The sequence below is a fragment of the Dermochelys coriacea genome, chromosome 26 (genome assembly GCF_009764565.3).
Source record: "Dermochelys coriacea isolate rDerCor1 chromosome 26, rDerCor1.pri.v4, whole genome shotgun sequence".
Lineage (NCBI taxonomy): Eukaryota > Metazoa > Chordata > Testudines > Dermochelyidae > Dermochelys > Dermochelys coriacea.
The window spans coordinates 7591273-7610319 of NC_050093.1; the positions used below are offsets into that span (position 1 = coordinate 7591273).

The 19047-nt window shown below is 40.6% G+C and overlaps 1 protein-coding gene across 1 annotated transcript; it reads right to left on the minus strand.

Annotated features, from left to right (window-relative positions):
* Positions 1 to 126: 126 nt before the first annotated feature.
* KCTD9 (potassium channel tetramerization domain containing 9) lies at positions 127 to 18955 on the minus strand. Its single transcript, XM_038384672.2, has 12 exons — positions 18698 to 18955; positions 10926 to 11047; positions 9927 to 9970; positions 9649 to 9745; positions 7810 to 7868; positions 7105 to 7233; positions 6149 to 6216; positions 5936 to 6031; positions 4945 to 5094; positions 3968 to 4073; positions 3473 to 3606; positions 127 to 2479 (listed from the first exon to the last, which is right to left on the minus strand). Exons 1-12 carry the CDS (start codon positions 18743 to 18745, stop codon positions 2363 to 2365), a joined length of 1170 nt encoding a protein of 389 aa, XP_038240600.1. The 5' UTR covers positions 18746 to 18955; the 3' UTR covers positions 127 to 2362.
* Between the last annotated feature and the right edge of the window lie 92 nt (positions 18956 to 19047).

Consider the following 19047-nt stretch of genomic DNA (forward strand, 5'->3'; position numbering starts at 1 on the left):
AAGTAAGAAATTTTTCCAGCTGATATTTTCCTTGGTCCACTAAATAAGTCATATACGTTGCAGCAAAGCATTTTAAATGTCTTGTATTTTCACAACTTTACTCAATTAAAAAACCTAAACTCCTTATAAATATTTTATACTATTTATTGATGCAGCCAGTTTACATCAGGCTAGAACCTGCATTTTCAGAACAGGCCATTTTTGGCTATTCCTGCAGCCTTGTCATAGCAAAAGAGGTACCTTAAACTTGTCTGCAAGTGAACAATGCCTTATGCTACGAGTATTCAAGTGACTATCAGTGAAAGTTTAAATATAATTTATACACACTGATTATGAAAATAGATTTCTCCCATACAATATTCTACTTCTGCCCGCTACAAATATGACAAAAAATAATTCATTTAAGCAAGTACGTTTCTCCAGCCATACACTCCATTCTTCCTTTGACGCATGTACATTACCTCCGTTAAGGAAAATGACCCTATATTTATAATGCAACTTTTTGCCACGAAGATAAGCATTGTCCAATAAGTCAAAAGGCCTAAGAGCCTGACGAATCCCAATTCTGCTCCAACTGGCTATGCGACCTTGAACCCAAGAAGGTCACGTGATACGATGGCGTCAAAACCAATACAGTCCCATTCCCGCCAGTCATGTACTTTTGGGGAGCTGATCTTTCCTAGGAAAATAAATGGTTTTGCTATAACCATTAAGACGACACCATCTTCCTTGTACAGTAGGCAGTAGATCTGCACTTCTAAAGCTAAAAAAGCGACCCACTGAAGTAGCTGTGACAATTTAGATCACTGTTAACAAGGGCAAGCTCTGCAAGTTTATCATCATGCAACATTTGTTCCCATCTTCCAGCAAGACGGGCATTTCCTTTGATTTCGACCTATTTTAAGTTAGAGAGGTAAGTATTCTTCATGCACCCACGTATTTTTTGGTATAAAACGTCTGTGCTTGTTTGATCGTGTACAGAATAATCACAGACACATGAGAGGTTCTCAATTGGTGTTAAAGTGGAAACAGCTTATTGAGTGAAATTCATTGCTGGACAGAGATCCCATAAGGCTTTCTGAATTGCAGAAAGTCCATGGTTCCTGTCCACTAACAGGTAGAGAGGGGTAAAGAAGAGGAATTTTGGACCAGGGAAGTGGCTCCCATGGTTTCATAGAATATCAGGGTTGGAAGGGACCTCAGGAGGTCATCTAGTCCAACCTCCTGCTCAAAGCAGGACCAATCCCCAAATAAATCATTTCTCTGAATAGGCCCAACACAAAGCATTGGGGAAAGTCTGTGCTATCCACGGTTTCAGTGAACAAAATGCTTGCATAGCATGTGTTCAGGGGCAACAGCTGCCATTCCATACACAGCAGCAGTGACCATGGAGAGAGAGGCTTGGCATCGGTCCCTGTGTCTACTTTGCTGGAGGAATAAACTCTCTTCCTCTTCCTAATCCACACTTAATTTCCTGTTTAAAAAAAAAAACAACAACCAAAACACCAAAAAACATGCACTTAGGCTTGGTGCTAGAAGTGACACGTATAAGCTAGAGATTTTCACTTGTCAGCACTCCACGCCAACACCGAAAGGACTAAATAAGTAGTGTGGGTCCTGGAACATGCTCCTTTAAGTTCTAATTATAACAAAGCTCCGCTGTGCATGAAGATTTTCTAGTGAAGATATAGTTGCGAAGATGCTTCCACTGTATATTTCTGAAGCTGGTGGAGCCATTGCATACCTAAATTCAAGCTACTACTAGGCAGCGTTACCTGTGATGACTTAGTTAAATGCTGTTCCCCCCACCCAAACGAAAGTACCTGAAAAAAAGAAGCGTTTTGGGAACTCTGTCCCCACCACATTCATCATTTAGTATGCTGTGCATGAATTAAAAAAAAAAAAAAACCTGTGGATATACTAATACTAATTGTAAACCTGAACGTTTCTGCTACTGTAGATAACTGACATTTCATATTTATATTGCAGATACAAATGTAATAAATATAATTGCATATATTGTGCTTTTATAAATTAAAATCCTAAAAATGCATTCCAAAATGAGGTGATACTAAAACAAGTCTAGTTAAAAAAAGTAAAACTTCTGGTTCTAAAACTAAGCCACTTTCCCATCTCCATTCAAAAAATAGCATCAATGTCTATTCTTACATGTATTAAATAAAAGCCCCCTCTCCCAAAAAGTGATCAGATTGTTTCCTTAGGCACTACTGAGGATATAAATTATTGTCTAATAAATGGTATGTCTAGATTATAAAGGGAATGGGTGGAGAAAGTCAGTCACAACAGTGTTTTTCATTTCTTCCTCTTCAGCAAGTATTCTTCCAGTCAACTGTGCCAGGCCCTATCTGACACTCTGAGACATGTGTAAAGGCGTCAGCATCTCTTCAAAGATAGCTCCTTTTACGTTAGAGCCTCTCAAGTTAGCTTCTTGTAGATCACAACCCGATAAGTCACAATTCTAAAGGATATAAAAGAAAAGCCTCTCAGGTTAAGCATACAAAGAAATCACTCTGATAGTCTAAGCGAATATAAAAGTACGCCCAGCTTCTGTAGAATGGTAGTTAGAGCAAGCTAGAATTAGTTGGACACCGTAATATTACCCTAAATTAGCTACTCCTGGTAAACTATTTGAGATGGAGACTTTGGTTACTTACTACAAGCAGTTACAGTCAAATTTATTTTTAGTGAAGGAACTTGATAAGATACAATAAACACACCTCATCTCAAACTAGCATCTCCTTTGATTACCATTTGAACCACACTGAACAAAGCTGATGGAAAGGTAAGAATTGTTGCCATGTCAGCAGACATAACTGAGGGGCATATCAGCAATTTCCTCCATCATAACAGCTTTATAGGGCTTGTCAACATACCAGTTAAGAGAAGTAACTTTTCTACAATATAGACACTTAAGGCATACTGCATGAACTCGATCAGCAAGGCAGACTTCCCCATGTTACCCTGCTGAATGTGGCATGATTCTCTCCAGTAAAGTCAACAGCAAAGCTCTACCTGTCTTCAATGAGTGCATGATCTAGCACTAAAAGTGAAGTGTAATAAAATCTCCATGCACATTCAGATCCGTGTGTCGCTTTGGAAGAAAAGCCAAAAATCTTTTTGGCAAGCTGAAAAACCTAAGGTTTGAAGTCTTTACTCCTCAGCTCCTGGGGCAAGCGTGAAGCAAAAGCAAAAGTACTGACAGACTGAGATGTGGGCGATTTGGGGCAATAAAAGGACAAATACTAGAAAGTGGAGAGCTGCTATACTTAAAATCAGTGCCTCTTCATTGCTCCCAGTTTAAAATATCCTTGTTTTCCATTTAATAGATAACCCTAGATTTGATAGAAAGGAATTAACCTTGTTAAGACTCTCTGTAGATGCTGATGTCTAATAATTCTATTGACAGTTTAGTTAAACAAGTTACTGTGTATGAAACAAAAACATTACACACTTCTAAGTCAGTTCCTGCCAGAGTTGCTCCTCTGAGGTTACAGTTTTTTAGCTTTGCATTTTTCAAAGTTGCAACTCTTAGATTAATTCCTGTCATCTGACTTCCTTCCATGTCCACACCTTTCAGGTTAGCACCTAAAATACACAAAAAATAGGTTTACAAAAAGAACACTCAAGGGTGAAATTCACACAGCCAATCCCTTGCACAAAGCTAGGGTAATCGTGGGGCTTTAGGGACTTGCCCAAACTCAAAGCAAGCCATGGCAGAAACAAGACTAGAACACAAGAGCTCCTGCCTTCCAGTAACATGCTCTCAATTCACGAGACAAAGCCTCCTCTCAAATATATTGATTCCACAAATTAAGTTTGAAACTCTGCCATGTACCATTTAACATAAGTCACAGCACCGCTTGCACTTTTAATCTGTATGACTCCCAAAGCAAGTGGATATCAGAGAGAGAGAGAGAGAGAGAGAGAGAGAGACTATTTTTGTTACCTTCCAGGTTAGCTTTAAGGCCAGAGGGATCTTCAAAATTACATCCTTTCAGCGATGCCCCTTCTGCATTGGAACAGAGCATCTTTACACCTTGTAGGTTTGCACACTGGCAAAGAAAAAGGTACATGCTATCAGTAAGATTCTACACACACAGCTCAGAGAACTGCAGAGACCCAAAAGTTAAGAACAGCTTGTCAGATCACATCATTTATCTTAGGCTACGGCTACACCACAGAGCTTGCAGCAGCGCAGCTACCCACTGTATGTTCTCTAGTGTAACTGCTCTAAGCCGATGGGAGAGAGCTCTCCCATTGACTTAATTAATCCACCCCCAACAAGTTTTTGTCCGGCTGAGATAACACTGTCCACGCTGGTGCTTAGGTTGGTGTAACCTGTGTCACTCGAGGGATGACTTATTCGCACTCCTGAGCCGCCTAAGTTATACCGACCTAAGTGGGGATTGGCCCTGCTTTGAGCAGGGGGTTGGACTAAATGATCTCCTGAGGGCCCTTCCAACCCTGATATTCTATGGTAGTGTAGACATAGCCTTATAATAAGGCATTGGAACCCATTATAGCACAGCATATAGTGCCATCTAAGGAGGAGGAGTGAAATCTTACAACACTGTTCCCCTGCCAACAACCTAGAATGGGGACTAGTGCAATAACCCACAGCGGCTCTTCAAGAGACCCAATGCAAGCTCAAGACCTAAAGCTGTATTTACTTAGACCTATGCTTCCACAGAAACTGATCCGAGGAGGGAAGGAAATTAAAACTTTGGGATGAACTATAAACTTGTCAGATCAAGTCTTTGTGTAATCAAACATTTTCCATAAGACTTGTAAAGTGATCTATACATTCAAGAGCTGGCAAAGGTTTTTAAAACAAATATAGCTACTTTGTATTTGTTCCCAATATTGCTCTTCTAAATTACGCAACACTGAACAGCGCAGGCTTTCTGAAGACACAATTCTCACATCAAGCACTGATCCAGAGAGGTCAGCTCGTTCAAGATTTGCACAGCAAAGGTTGGCATGGGCTAGGTTGCAGCGGCTTAAGTTAGCCATCTTGAAGTTTATGTATCGAAGATCTAACCGAGAGAGATCTGCACCACTGAAATTTAGACCCTAAAAAAGAAGAAATAGAAGCTGAAGATGAGGTTTAGTCCAGGGGTCCAAGCACTAAACCGAGTCAGAAGCTTCAGAGTTCTAACCCCAGCTCTAACACCCTCCCGCTCTGTGACCTCTGACACAATCTTTGACTCAGTTTTCCCATTTCTAAGATATGAATATTATTTTCATCAGACAAGTATTGGAGCATAAGATTATGAAAGAAGCTTTACAAATAAAATTGTTTTTATTTATAAAAACACTGAAGCCCTAGACACTTACTATTACAATCTGCTTGAAAGACTTTATAATTCTATTGCATCCCCACACAGTTTTTTCTTGTGCATGTCAGTTAAAACATTAGACGCTTACCTTCATTTTGTATTCTACTTAAATGCAGATCTTAACAAATATGTTCTCAGACAGGTGAATTTACGCAAGGAGCTTACAACATTACACAGTGTTCTCAGTCCCTTAAACCAAAGAAAAATAGACGCAAGAACACCTTCTGCTCCGTATGAGAGCTAATGAAATGTAAATGCAAAGCGTCATACATTGTCCTCAGTTATGTTAGTTCATTTTGCATTTAAATAGGGAACTGATTAATTCAATGAATGGCTCCTACATGAAATAGGACCTAAAATAATAGAAGACAAAAAGCAAAACAGAGGGGCTTTTTTTCCCCCCCTTTACGATTGGTTCTGGATTAGCCATATCTTGGAATCAAGACCTCCTGTCTCACATTTAAAAGGAATTAAAAGGGAAAAAAACCCACACACGGCTTGGACTTCACATCACTAATTGTCACATGAGTTGTTAGACTCTAGTACTATAGTTCAAAGCAACGTTTGTATTATACCTGACAGCGCAGTTCAGACTTAGTTGGGGTTGCCAGCAGAAATCGGACAAATTCCTTCCGGAATATAGGAGAATGATCCTCAGCTGGCTGAGAATTCTGCAAGAGAGTTGCATCAAAGAGTTTAAAACTAGTATTTATAGAAGCGAGAGCTAAAATTGCTTTAAAAACAAACAAAACCCCAAGGCTTACTGTGAAATAAAATAGAAAAGTTACCTTAATAGCTACTTCCAGATGTTCAATCAACGAATCAATACCAAAAAATCTGGCTTCTTCCAAAACACCTAACAAAAGAAAAAAAAAAATTAGCTATTTAGAAAATAGGGGCCCCTTCCTGCATGATGCCAAACTCCCTCCTTCGCTGGGATATGAGGAAGTTTAAAATCTCCCAAGATGTGCAAGATCTGTCCCCAGGATTGCAAGTGCATAAATTCTATTCCCCCACCCCGCAATTCATCTTTTAACTCTCAGGAAGATAAAAACCATCTCTTGTTGAATTTAAACAGTTCACAATAAATACATAATACAACCGTCAACCATATATATTAATTAGATGTAATTTAGAGTGGAGGAAAGGAGATGTTATTCACAAATTAAAGGAAAAATCATCCATCAATTTAGTGACGGTGTGTTTCCAATACAAGCAGTGTAGAAGATCTGGAGTACATGCGGGTTAAGGAATCAAACGCAGAATTATAGTAATAGGTTAGGGCATGACAAGAATCCTTATAACCCTCAAGCTGAATAGGTACCGATATTTTATTTTCATTCAACTGTAAATCACAGAATTAAACTTAATCAACAACAAATATACCAAAAAGAAAAAGGAGTACTTGTGGCACCTTAGACACTAACAAATTTATTTGAGCATAAGCTTTCATGAGCTACGGCTCACTTCACTGGATGCATTACGATAAAGTGAGCCGTAGCGCATGAAAGCTTATGCTCAAATAAATGTGTTAGTCTCTAAGGTGCCACAAGTACTCCTTTTTCTTTTTGCGAATACAGACTAACACGGCTGCTACTCTGAAACGTACCAAAGTTTTTAAAACATCTACAAACCCTCAGATATACATATACAACTTTTATTGACGCCAATGGATGTACCTAGGGGCAGAGTTTAACCTTTAATGATGAATAAATTTTAGGGATGTCACACAGAAAATACAAACCTAGCAAATTAATGCCATCGTTTACAATGAGCTGCCCATGACGCAAATAGTTCAGAATTGGTTCAAAGTATTCTGGACTGCGATCAATTAGGAACGCTCCTCTGTGATCCTGCTTATTCCCCCAGGCATCTGTTTCCACATACAAAAAATATGCATTGTATTAAATTTGATACAGTGATAACTTTTCATATTCAGATTACTACTGCCACGAAGTAACCTCACACCACTCAAAGTAACAGATTGTAATGAGTTAAATAAAAGATTGACTTGAAGGGACACAGTTTGGAAGAGAATGAAAAAAAAAAAAAAAAGCGGTGGCAACTGTAAATCCAAAACACAATTTATGTTACAGCATAAGAACCAGCAGGTGAATCAACATAAATCGAGCAGAATTGGACTGTTTTACTTTTACTGGAGCATGGACTGTATTTTTCTCTCTTGAACGGTGTTAGCACATTGATTGCATTAATTGAAACAATGGTCAAATAAGAGTGAGATGCAACTAAAAGCATTCATAAGTACTACCAATCGTAATTTACATTTTCAAGATGTCATACAAACTTTAAGCACAACAGGTGAGAAGTAAAGCATTTTAAATTATTTTGGTACTCTAACATATACTCATAAGGAAGGGGTATCTTTAAAAAAAAAAATTAAACAGTGCTTCTACTAACTTTAAGGAAGAAGTCTATTTCAAACACCAACCTTTATCTTTAAACATATGGGCCAGCATACTCTCAGGTTCTTTATTAACTAAAGTGCTCCTGGAAAATAAAGAAAATTCAATTTATCTTTAGCTTGTCTAGCTCAAGAGGTACATTGCAACAAATCAAGAATTTCCTGTACCTACAGTTATCAAAGTGATGAGATTAAGAGACAGATCTCTAAATTACAATGAGAAAAGGAGTACTTGTGGCACCTTAGAGACTAACAAATTTATTAGAGCATAAGCTTTCGTGAGCTACAGCTCACTTCATCGGATGCATTTGGTGGAAAATACAGAGCGGAGATTTATATACACACACAGAGAACATGAAACAATGGGTTTTATCATACACACTAAGGAACCTATCCTTGCAACAAAGCCCGTTGCCAACTCCGTCCACATATCTATTCAGGGGACACCATCATAGGGCCTAATCACATCAGCCACACTATCAGAGGCTCGTTCACCTGCGCATCTACCAATGTGATATATGCCATCATGTGCCAGCAATGCCCCTCTGCCATGTACATTGGCCAAACTGGACAGTGTCTACGTAAAAGAACGAATGGACACACATCAGACGTCAAGAATTATAACATTCAAAAACCTGTCGGAGAACACTTCAATCTCTCTGGTCACTCGATCACAGACCTAAGAGTGGCTATCCTTCAACAAAAAAGCTTCAAAAACAGACTCCAAGGAGAGACTGCTGAATTGGAATTAATTTGCAAACTGGATACAATTAACTTAGGCTTGAATAGAGACTGGGAATGGATGAGTCATTGCACAAAATAAAACTATTTCCCCATGTTATTTCTCCCCCCCACCCCCCACTGTTCCTCAGATATTTTTCAGAGTAGCAGCCGTGTTAGTCTGTATTCGCAAAAAGAAAAGGAGTACTTGTGGCACCTTAGAGACTAACAAATTTATTAGAGCATAAGCTTTCGTGAGCTACAGCTCAATGCATCCGATGAAGTGCTTTTTCTTTTCTTTTTTCAGATATTTTTGAAGGTTTTCCTCCTTCCCTCCCCCCCCCCACTGCTGGTGATGGCTTATCTTAAGTGATCACTCTCCTTACAGTGTGTATGATAAACCCATTGTTTCATGTTCTGTGTGTGTATATCAATCTCTCCTCTGTTTTTTCCACCAAATGCATCCAATGAAGTGAGCTGTAGCTCACGAAAGCTTATGCTCTAATAAATTTGTTAGTCTCTAAGGTGCCACAAGTACTGCTTTTCTTTTTGCGAATACAGACTAACACGGCTGCTACTCTGAAAACTGTAAGGAGAGTGATCACTTAAGATGAGCCATCACCAGCAGCAGGGGGGGGAGGGAGAAAGGACTTTCATGGTGACAAGCAAGGTAGGCTATTTCCAGCAGTTAACAAGAACATCTGAGGAGCAGTGGGGGGTGCGAATACAGACTAACAGGGCTGCTACTCTGAAACCTTAAATTACAATGCTGTCCCAGACTTATTTTCATAACGTGTATAGTGTATTAGGTCAAATTTATTCTCATAAGACATCTTAAAAGGAGAGAGCTTATTTGATTGATTACAAAGTACAGTAGAGAAGATTCCAAGATAATTTTCCAGCAAGTGTTTAATACTATCTGAAAACTGTTCTAAATCAGTAATAGTGAACAATAAGATAACTGCCCAGAAAGATTTTTTCCTAAATAAGTGATTTTTTTCAATGTTTTTTTTATTTGTCCTCTGAAGACTCACCAAGTGAACATACGGTGGTTGACTCACAGAAGTCTAAAAAGTATTATCAGTATTGACTCACGGAAGTCTATAAAGTTCTTTGAAAACAAAAATTAAATAGTTATATTCCCACCGTGTAGTTGTAAAGTATCGGCCTCCAACATTTAGTGTTAACCAATCCGTGTGCGACCCAGTTAGTTCTTCATGAAATTTTACGTCTGTCTGAGGATCTACATTGATGAAATGTACAAAGTGATCTTTAGTCAAGTATATTTCGGAATAACCCCACATTAGAAGATACTTCTTCTGAAAACTGTTTGCACACTGGTGAAAAGAATTTCATATATATTTTACATTTACTTCAAATCTTTCTTCTTAAGTCAAAACATTAGTCAACCTACCCCCACTTACCAATGAATGGCTCCCCTTCGCAAACAAACAAAACATCATCATCCCTGGGGGGGAAAAAAAAAAAAAAAAAGTGTACTTTGTATAAAAAGTCATTAATTCAGGGTTAACCCTTTCCCAATGAGTTTGAGGCAATGGAAATTGATTATCATTTACTTAGAGCGTTAGCATCGAATTCTCATCTCCTATTGATTTCATGAGTGTAACACTTAATTTCAATGGAGAAACTCCCAATTTACACCAATGTAAGCCAGGCAAGAATCAAGCCCTCTGTTACTTAGCAAGTTTAGTTCAGTTCATTAGTTGTATCTCCTGTAAAATGTATAGCATCTGTTCTCTCTTGTCTGAAGTAAATATAGTCTTGCCGTCTTAAATGTCCAATCCTCCAACCCTCACACGTGTAATTCACAGGTGGAAGGGCTGAAGGATTAAGCCACATACGTGCTCTGTGCATTGGTAATTCCGTTAGTATACACATTTCTGAATAACAATTCAGATAGGTATTAAATGTTATGACATTCAATTTATACAAGCAGTTTAATTTCTCCTCAAAATTTAAAAAAAAAAAACAAAAAACAAACAACACTTTGGCTAGGATATCATACCATTTCTGTTTTGGCAAATTAAAACATCAGATGACCTACAGACAGGAGAATGTTAAAGGGGAAAAAAATGTTAACTCTCTCTTGCTTCAGGACATAAAATGACTTAAAACAAGGTTCAGGATGGAATCCACACAGTCATGCAGCATACCATAACTGATCAGGGGCACTTGTAATGGGATTTGCTTTCCTCTAAAGCACGAGGTATTGACCACTGTTAGAGCCAGGTTATTAAAATCGAGTTATTGAAGATCCAGGAGGACAGCCTTAAGTTTTCTAACCAGTATCCATAGAAACTGCTTTTCAAATGGCCTCTATAGCACTTTCTTCATATATTTTCATAGAACAGCATATTAGTATTAGCATCACTTAAGTTAGCTTTTGTTTGGACAAACATTACCTAATCAATGCGATATCATCAATGAGTCCACCTTTCCCATTGTACACACTGGTCGCTTTTATTCCAAGCTTATTACTAGCCACAGACAGCAAATCTGATAATGTCCCATAAACAGCCACCACCTATAAACAGAAGACAGGCAATTTAGTGCTGCAGATACCGTATGCGGATAATTTTTCTGGACATTTAAACTACTGTTTTTAAAAGAAGAACACACATTATCTACACTTAATATGAAGGGGGGAAAACAACAAGCCCCCACGCCACAATCTAATGTCCCTCTCTAATGAGTTGAAACAGTTGTAAAGTTTGTTTTGGTTGTGTCTTTATAATAACTAAGAAATAACTTGGGCATTAAAGGATTTTTTAAAAAACCATGTTTTATTGAATGCACAACAATGATTAGAATCCTACTCTATCTAGTAGGACTTAAGCCTCTTATTTTAAATCCCTCTATTCTACTGCTCATGAAATTGCTGCAAAATTTCTTTAAAACAAAACACACAGCAAGTCCCCAAGAACAAATAGAGAAGCGGGGGAAAAGTCTCCAGGGTATCAAAGTGTTTACAATTGGGAACATAAGAAGTGTCATACCAGATCAGGCAATTCTGAAAGTAGCCAGTACTAGATGCTCAAGAGGAAAGTTCAATAAACCTACCCACAAGCATTTCCTGACCCCCATCACTAAGTGAGTGATTTGCGGTCTGAATCTTGAGGGTTAATATCCCAAATAAAAATATATATCTAACTTAATTTTAATTTTAGATGTTCTCATTGTCCATATAAATGTGCAGCCTTTCTTGAACCCTAAGCTCTTGGTCTCAACCAGTATCTTGTAGCAGCAAGTTCAAGAGGTTAATTACACATTGTGAAAAAAAAAAAAAAAATAAGAATCTGCGGACACGTAATAATGTTACTAAGCTCTCAAAAATATCACAACTCTTAAGCAAACTGGCACTATGCTCTATCATTTAACAGATCTCTATTTTTTGTACCAAAAGAGGAACTATTTTGTTGGTAAGTGTTACAACATGGACACTAATTTTTTTAAAATTACCAGGCATTGCCAAGTATCAGCCCACGATCCAAAGGCAGTGTATGGAATTGAATAGTGTAGCCTGTGGTCATTCATCTGGAATAAGAATGTCCCATGAAGACCACAGGTCACTCCATGCCTCGGCAGATGTACCATATGTGTAACACATAGCAGAAACCACAGTGATCCAATTGTTCCCATTTGTCAAGCGGGAAGACTGGGGGTGTTATCATAACCAACCCTAGCAACAGATTGGAATAGCAGAAACAGAATCAAATCTGTTAGTGGCACTTACTCCAAAAAACATTGGCGCATTAAAATGCTGTAATAGCTGTGGATTTCTTTTCCATTCTATTTGTCCCTCTCCCCTTTCCCAGTCGCTTGAAATGTCAGGTGTTTAATGAGATCAGGGCCTTGAGAAGGTCCCTGAAGTCAGAATCTCCACAAATTGCAGACTGGGAGAACAGAGTACTGCTAAAGGTACAAAACAAGCACCAATGTTGTTGTGCGTCAGAACAAACTTAACCAGTTCCAACCCAGTGCATTATTTATGGTTTCAGTGCCTCTTCCTAATCACCACACTGCCTATTTTTGTTAGGATGAGAAAAAAGGGAACGGAAAGAGCTGTCAAAACGCGAGGAAAGTGAGGGAAATCTACTATATAATTGATCCTCAATGGACTGAGACCAAAAAAACCCTCACCCTAATAAAAATCTAAAAATATGGTGAAGGACAAAAGAAATGTGCAGGTGTGTTTGCGAGAGGGGAGGGCAAAGGGCGGACAATAAATGAAGTTTCAAGAAAGCAGAAATGGAAACAAATGGTGACATTTATAAGACTGTGGCTTTTATATGCATAAATGGAGAAGATAAGAAGATAGCTGCTGAAAGAATATTAGATGCACAGTATTGCAGAAGCACTTCTTGCTGCAATATCTCCATACTGGTCAATTTATACAGCCCTACTGGCCTTGGCTAAGAAAGCAGCAATTTAATAACCTTTCCCACAGAACTGGCGCTGCCAGGCATCCTGCTGCTCATAGGGGAAGTCAACTAAGGGTTTCAAGGAGGGGATGATGGGCCAAACTGAGCCCTGATGTGAGCTTAACGCCACTGAAATCAAATGACTTACACCTGGTTACACCAGGACTGAATTTGGTGAAGTGGCAGTAAGCAGTGAACAGACCACCAATATAGCAAGGGTTTTTATATACTGATCGTTTATTTTGTTGAAAAATAAATATTGCTCATTTGTTCTGTTGCACGGCTCTAACATTGCTTTCCATTGCAGCAGTGAAAACTACGTCAGTTCTGTCATTCCAGTTAAATAACTCATGCGATATAGATCTAAGGCAGAGTGGGAAAAGGAGCTATGTTTAGTAAGACCTAAGGAGAGCGTGTGAGGTAATACCTTTTATTGGAACAACTTCTGTTGGTGAAAGAGACAAGCTTTCGAGCTTACACACAGCTCTTCTTCAGAACTTGGAAAGGTACTTATAGTATCACCGCTAAATACAAGGTGGAACAGATTTTATGAATATCTGACAGTTGGTCATTTCTTTTTTAAGATTTGTATGCCGGCTAAGCCTTGAGAACTGAGCCACTCTCCTCCTTCAGAGATTATTTCAGAAGCCTCAGACGGTGAGTAAAGTTTAATATCATTTGTTAGCAGCAGATAACAAAGTGTAGATATATCACGGTAGTTGGAGATGGAAAAGACCATTATTGGAAGTGCATGCATATACCCCCCTCCCCCCGATAGAGGGAATATCTCACCTTAAACCAATATTACATTAAATGTTGGGCTAAAGACCAATCCAGCCTTAGATGGCGATTTATAAAAACAGAACCGTAAGCAGCCTGCAGACTTTAATGTACAGGCCTGTCACTGCACACTAGAAGGAACAGAGCAGGACCGGCATTAACAATGACAATGCGAATGCAACTTTAACCACATGGAACCATGACTCAAGCAAGGAATTCCTAGTCTCTTTGAAATTCTCCCCGCCCCCCCCAAGTTAGTGAATACTTGACATATACTCACTCTTAATGAGCTCAATCCCATTCCCATGGACTTCATTGAAAGTAGGACTAGGCCATAAGAGAGAGGATCAGTAGAAAATCGGGCAAATACAGATGTTCTTGAAAGATGCTAGCCCCAGATATTGAATTTGTATATTCTACCCACAGAACAGGCATAGGATGGACAGCAATGCAAAGTTCCCCCATCCTGTCCTGCCTGTGTGTCCCCAACCTATCCTAGAGGGACCCACTCTTGGGAACGAAAGGATAATTCAGTTTCCAAGCCATGAAAAGGAATTGCTGCAGATGAGGCTGAAGTTTATTACCCATAACAAAAACATGGTAATAGATCCTTAACAAGGTGCACCGAAATTCTAGCATCCCTATAAATAAGTCATTCATTTCTTAATTTTAATAGTGTAACATCGTATTCTTAACACAATAAAAATTATTAAACAAAACTTAAAAAAGCTTGAACTTCCTTGTTTGAGGGAGGGAAGGAAAAAGGGATCGAGTATTGGAGACGGGAGAAGAAAGTTAAGGGTCTGATCTTGCAAAAGACAGAAGACCCATAACAATTAGAGGTTTCACCAGAGGTTGAAGGTAACTTCCTTGTGTGTATAGTAGGATATTCATAGAACAATTCCCTCCATGTAAATATGATTCATACACAGACACTATTAAGTTTATATATTGTCTTAAGAGGTTTAATTGCTGTTTTGGTTATGTTTCAGAGTAGCAGCCGTGTTAGTCTGTATTCGCAAAAAAGAAAAGGAGTACTTGTGGCACTTTAGAGACCTAACAAATTTATCTGAGCATAACCTTTCGTGAGCTACAGCTCACTTGCCGATGAAGTGAGCTGTAGCTCACGAAAGTTTATGCTCAGATAAATTTGTTAGGTCTCTAAGGTGCCACAAGTACTCCTTTTCTTTTTGGTTTGGTTATAACATCTGTGCAGGGCCAGAGATACTACTACTACTTTTATATACTAGTATTACAATCAGACTACAGTAGGAGACTGAGGGAAATTTTTCAAACATGAGTATCAAGACATATGTCTGTAGATTTATTGCAACATGTCTATCCACACAACCCTGCAGTATTTTTTCCCCCACCTCAACAGCTACAAACACGCTAGCAGGACTTAAGTCATTCACACCAAATTTGTGCATACCCACTGCTGTGCTAGAAAAAAAATCCACCTTTATAGACAGATTAGAAAACCCTGCCTACACCATCAGCCACCATGGTACTTAGACAGGGTGGATTGATTTAAATCACCAAGTGGAAAGCCTCGATTTAAATCATCGGTTTTAATCAACTTTTCCATTTGTACATCAGTTATTTTCTAAAAACACAGCCCTCTCGTTGGTTGAGCTCATGTTTTCAGGGTTATTTACATCTAAATAGAGCCTTTACACTAAAACTGACACATCTTTTTGCTACCTCGGAGGATACATTATACCCATGTACATTTATTTGAGAAATTATATAGTATATTTTCTGATTCTTATTAATTGTACATTTTTAGTATATTAGAAAATGGTCAATGATATATTGCTTATTTACGAGATAGTTAAATTTTTGCTCATTACTTGTGTCAAGCTGTATTAGGATGGTAACTGGAATTTAAACAAACATACAAAACAGCATATACAATTTGTTTTTATTAAACAAAACAACCTTAAATGTTTGGGATATCTAAACCTCATCCAAAAATGTTTCATATTTACAACTAAATGACTAAGTAACAGAGATGAACTGTAGTCAGTGAATTAAGCTGATTATTTCAGGTCAATCTGGGAAAGTTTTCAAATATGCTTAAGTGAAAGAGAGTGGTGCTTAAGTTCCTACATATCTAACTATTTTGAAAATCAGACAGTCTGCTAAATTACTTAGCCTAACCTACTATGTCACACTTATAAAGTCTGACGTCAAAAGTCACATGGTTTTCCCTCATCTCTCTCTTTTATATAGAAATGCAGACTTTAACTCAAAGTTTTTGATAGAGGCTCATGGATTCAATATACATACTAAATTATTTAAATGTTTTAAGAGATTATAATAAATTTAGGTCTTACGTTTTGGATTAAATTCAGATTTCACTTTAAACAGGCATATCTTTTTGAAAAGAAACACATAATTTGAAGTAAAATAAAATCAAATTTAAATTTAAAAAAAAAAATCCCGATTTTTATCCATCTTGTTACTAACATTGCACCAGAGAAAGATGCATCATGTACTGGTATTTAAATTGCACCAGTAAGATTTACAACACCTACCCACTACCCTCCCTAAATTAATATGATGCCTGCAAGAGCACCCACAACTCATGCACACGGATTTACACTGTGAGGAGGATTACCAACTTTTGTTGGACAAATTCCTGGAGATTTCATCACGTGACATCATCTTAAATTAAAAGGTTAATCTTTAATTCCTGGAGACTCCAAGACAACCCCGGAGGGTTGGCAAACCTAACAGTGAGTCATTTGTACTGGCAAAAATTCACATCCACAAACCTGTGACACCCACAAAAATACATACATACAACCACAGAGTTCACCTATGCACAGGGCACCAGTGGCATCCACTCCCTGTTTCACCTCCTAGCCCTGCTACCTTTGAGAGCTCCTCTGTCCTTCACCCGCCCATATCCTTCATGCCCCACCCCCCAATACCCTTCATAGTCCACCCCCCAAATACCCATCATAGTCCACCCCCCCAGTACCCTTCATAGTCCACCCTCCCAAATACCCTTCATAGTCCATCCCTCCAGTACCCTTCATACCCCACCCCCCCAAATACCCATCATAGTCCATCCCTCCAGTACCCTTCATACCCCACCCCCCCAAATACCCATCATAGTCCATCCCTCCAGTACCTTTCATACCCCACCCCCCCAAATACCCATCATAGTCCATCCCTCCAGTACCCTTCATACCCCACCCCCCCAAATATCCATCATAGTCCATCCCTCCAGTACCCTTCATACCCCACCCCCCCCAAATACCCATCATAGTCCATCCCTCCAGTACCTTTCATACCCCACCCCCCCAAATACCCATCATAGTCCATCCCTCCAGTACCCTTCATACCCCACCCCCCCAAATATCCATCATAGTCCATCCCTCCAGTACCCTTCATACCCCACCCCCCCAAATACCCATCATAGTCCATCCCTCCAGTACCTTTCATACCCCACCCCCCCAAATACCCATCATAGTCCATCCCTCCAGTACCCTTCATACCCCACCCCCCCAAATATCCATCATAGTCCATCCCTCCAGTACCCTTCATACCCCACCCCCCCAAATACCCATCATAGTCCATCCCTCCAGTACCCTTCATACCCCACCCCCCCCAAATACCCATCATAGTCCTCCCTCCAGTACCCTTCATACCCCACCCCCCCAAATACCCTTCATAGTCCACCCCCCCAAATACCCTTCATAGTCCATCCCTCCAGTACCCTTCATACCCCACCCCCCCAAATACCCATCATAGTCCATCCCTCCAGTACCCTTCATACCCCACCCCCCCCAATACCCATCATAGTCCATCCCTCCAGTACCCTTCATACCCCACCCCCCCAAATACCCATCATAGTCCATCCCTCCAGTACCCTTCATACCCCACCCCCCCAAATACCCATCATAGTCCATCCCTCCAGTACCTTTCATACCCCACCCCCCAAATACCCATCATAGTCCATCCCTCCAGTACCCTTCATACCCCACCCCCCCAAATATCCATCATAGTCCATCCCTCCAGTACCCTTCATACCCCACCCCCCCAAATACCCATCATAGTCCATCCCTCCAGTACCCTTCATACCCCACCCCCCCCAAATACCCATCATAGTCCATCCCTCCAGTACCCTTCATACCCCACCCCCCCAAATACCCTTCATAGTCCACCCCCCCAAATACCCTTCATAGTCCATCCCTCCAGTACCCTTCATACCCCACCCCCCCAAATACCCATCATAGTCCATCCCTCCAGTACCCTTCATACCCCACCCCCCCAAATACCCATCATAGTCCATCCCTCCAGTACCTTTCATACCCCACCCCCCCAAATACCCATCATAGTCCATCCCTCCAGTACCCTTCATACCCCACCCCCCCAAATACCCATCATAGTCCATCCCTCCAGTACCCTTCATACCCCACCCCCCCAAATACCCTTCATAGTCCACCCCCCCAAATACCCTTCATAGTCCATCCCTCCAGTACCCTTCATACCCCACCCCCCCAAATACCCATCATAGTCCATCCCTCCAGTACCCTTCATACCCCACCCCCCCAAATACCCATCATAGTCCATCCCTCCAGTACCCTTCATACCCCACCCCCCCCAATACCCATCATAGTCCATCCCTCCAGTACCCTTCATACCCCACCCCCCCCAATACCCATCATAGTCCATCCCTCCAGTACCCTTCATACCCCACCCCCCCAAATACCCATCATAGTCCATCCCTCCAGTACCCTTCATACCCCACCCCCTACCCAAGGTCCACCGTTAACTCCCGCTCAAATTCCCGTCTCCCCGCGCCCCCAAAACCTCCTCTGCCCTCGCGCTCCACCCCGCCCCGTATTAACTCTCCCGCCCCTACATCTCCCTAAGGTGGGATCCCGCCTTCCACCTCCCTCCAGCCCCACCCACTTCACCTCAGAACCCCTCCCCCCTTCGCCAGCCCCCCCCCTCACCTTCCCGTTCTTGGGGGTGCCATTGACGAACAGGGTGACCCGCCTCATGCCACCAGCGCTCCTGAGGCCACGCTACGTCGCCTCCAAACCCGGAAGCCAGCACCTCTGCCTGACATCGCCGGCCCCCAATCAGAGGCCCGCTCCCACTCCTCTTGCCCAATGGGAGGCAGGCAAGGGCGGGGCGTTCTTCCTTGCAGGGGTGGAGGTTAGGCAGGGACGATTGACAGGGGGGAAGTTCTGCCATGGGGGGGCGGGGTCTCGGTTTTGGCCAATCAGAGCTCTAATAGCGCGGAGGCTTGAGGAGGGCAGGGCGGTACTCGTGACGACCAAACAGCAAGAGAAATATTTGC

Bases quoted from the DNA above. Each gene is read 5' to 3' on its own strand.
- KCTD9 (XM_038384672.2), bottom strand. From the start codon at position 18,745: ATGAGGCGGGTCACCCTGTTCGTCAATGGCACCCCCAAGAACGGGAAG. The intron at 7,234-7,809 runs GTTGGTGTTTGA...ATGTGGAAACAG, and splicing joins CCATATGTTTAAAGATAAAG to ATGCCTGGGGGAATAAGCAG. The intron at 4,074-4,944 runs GTGAGAATTGTG...TTTCTTTGCCAG, and splicing joins TCTCTGGATCAGTGCTTGAT to TGTGCAAACCTACAAGGTGT.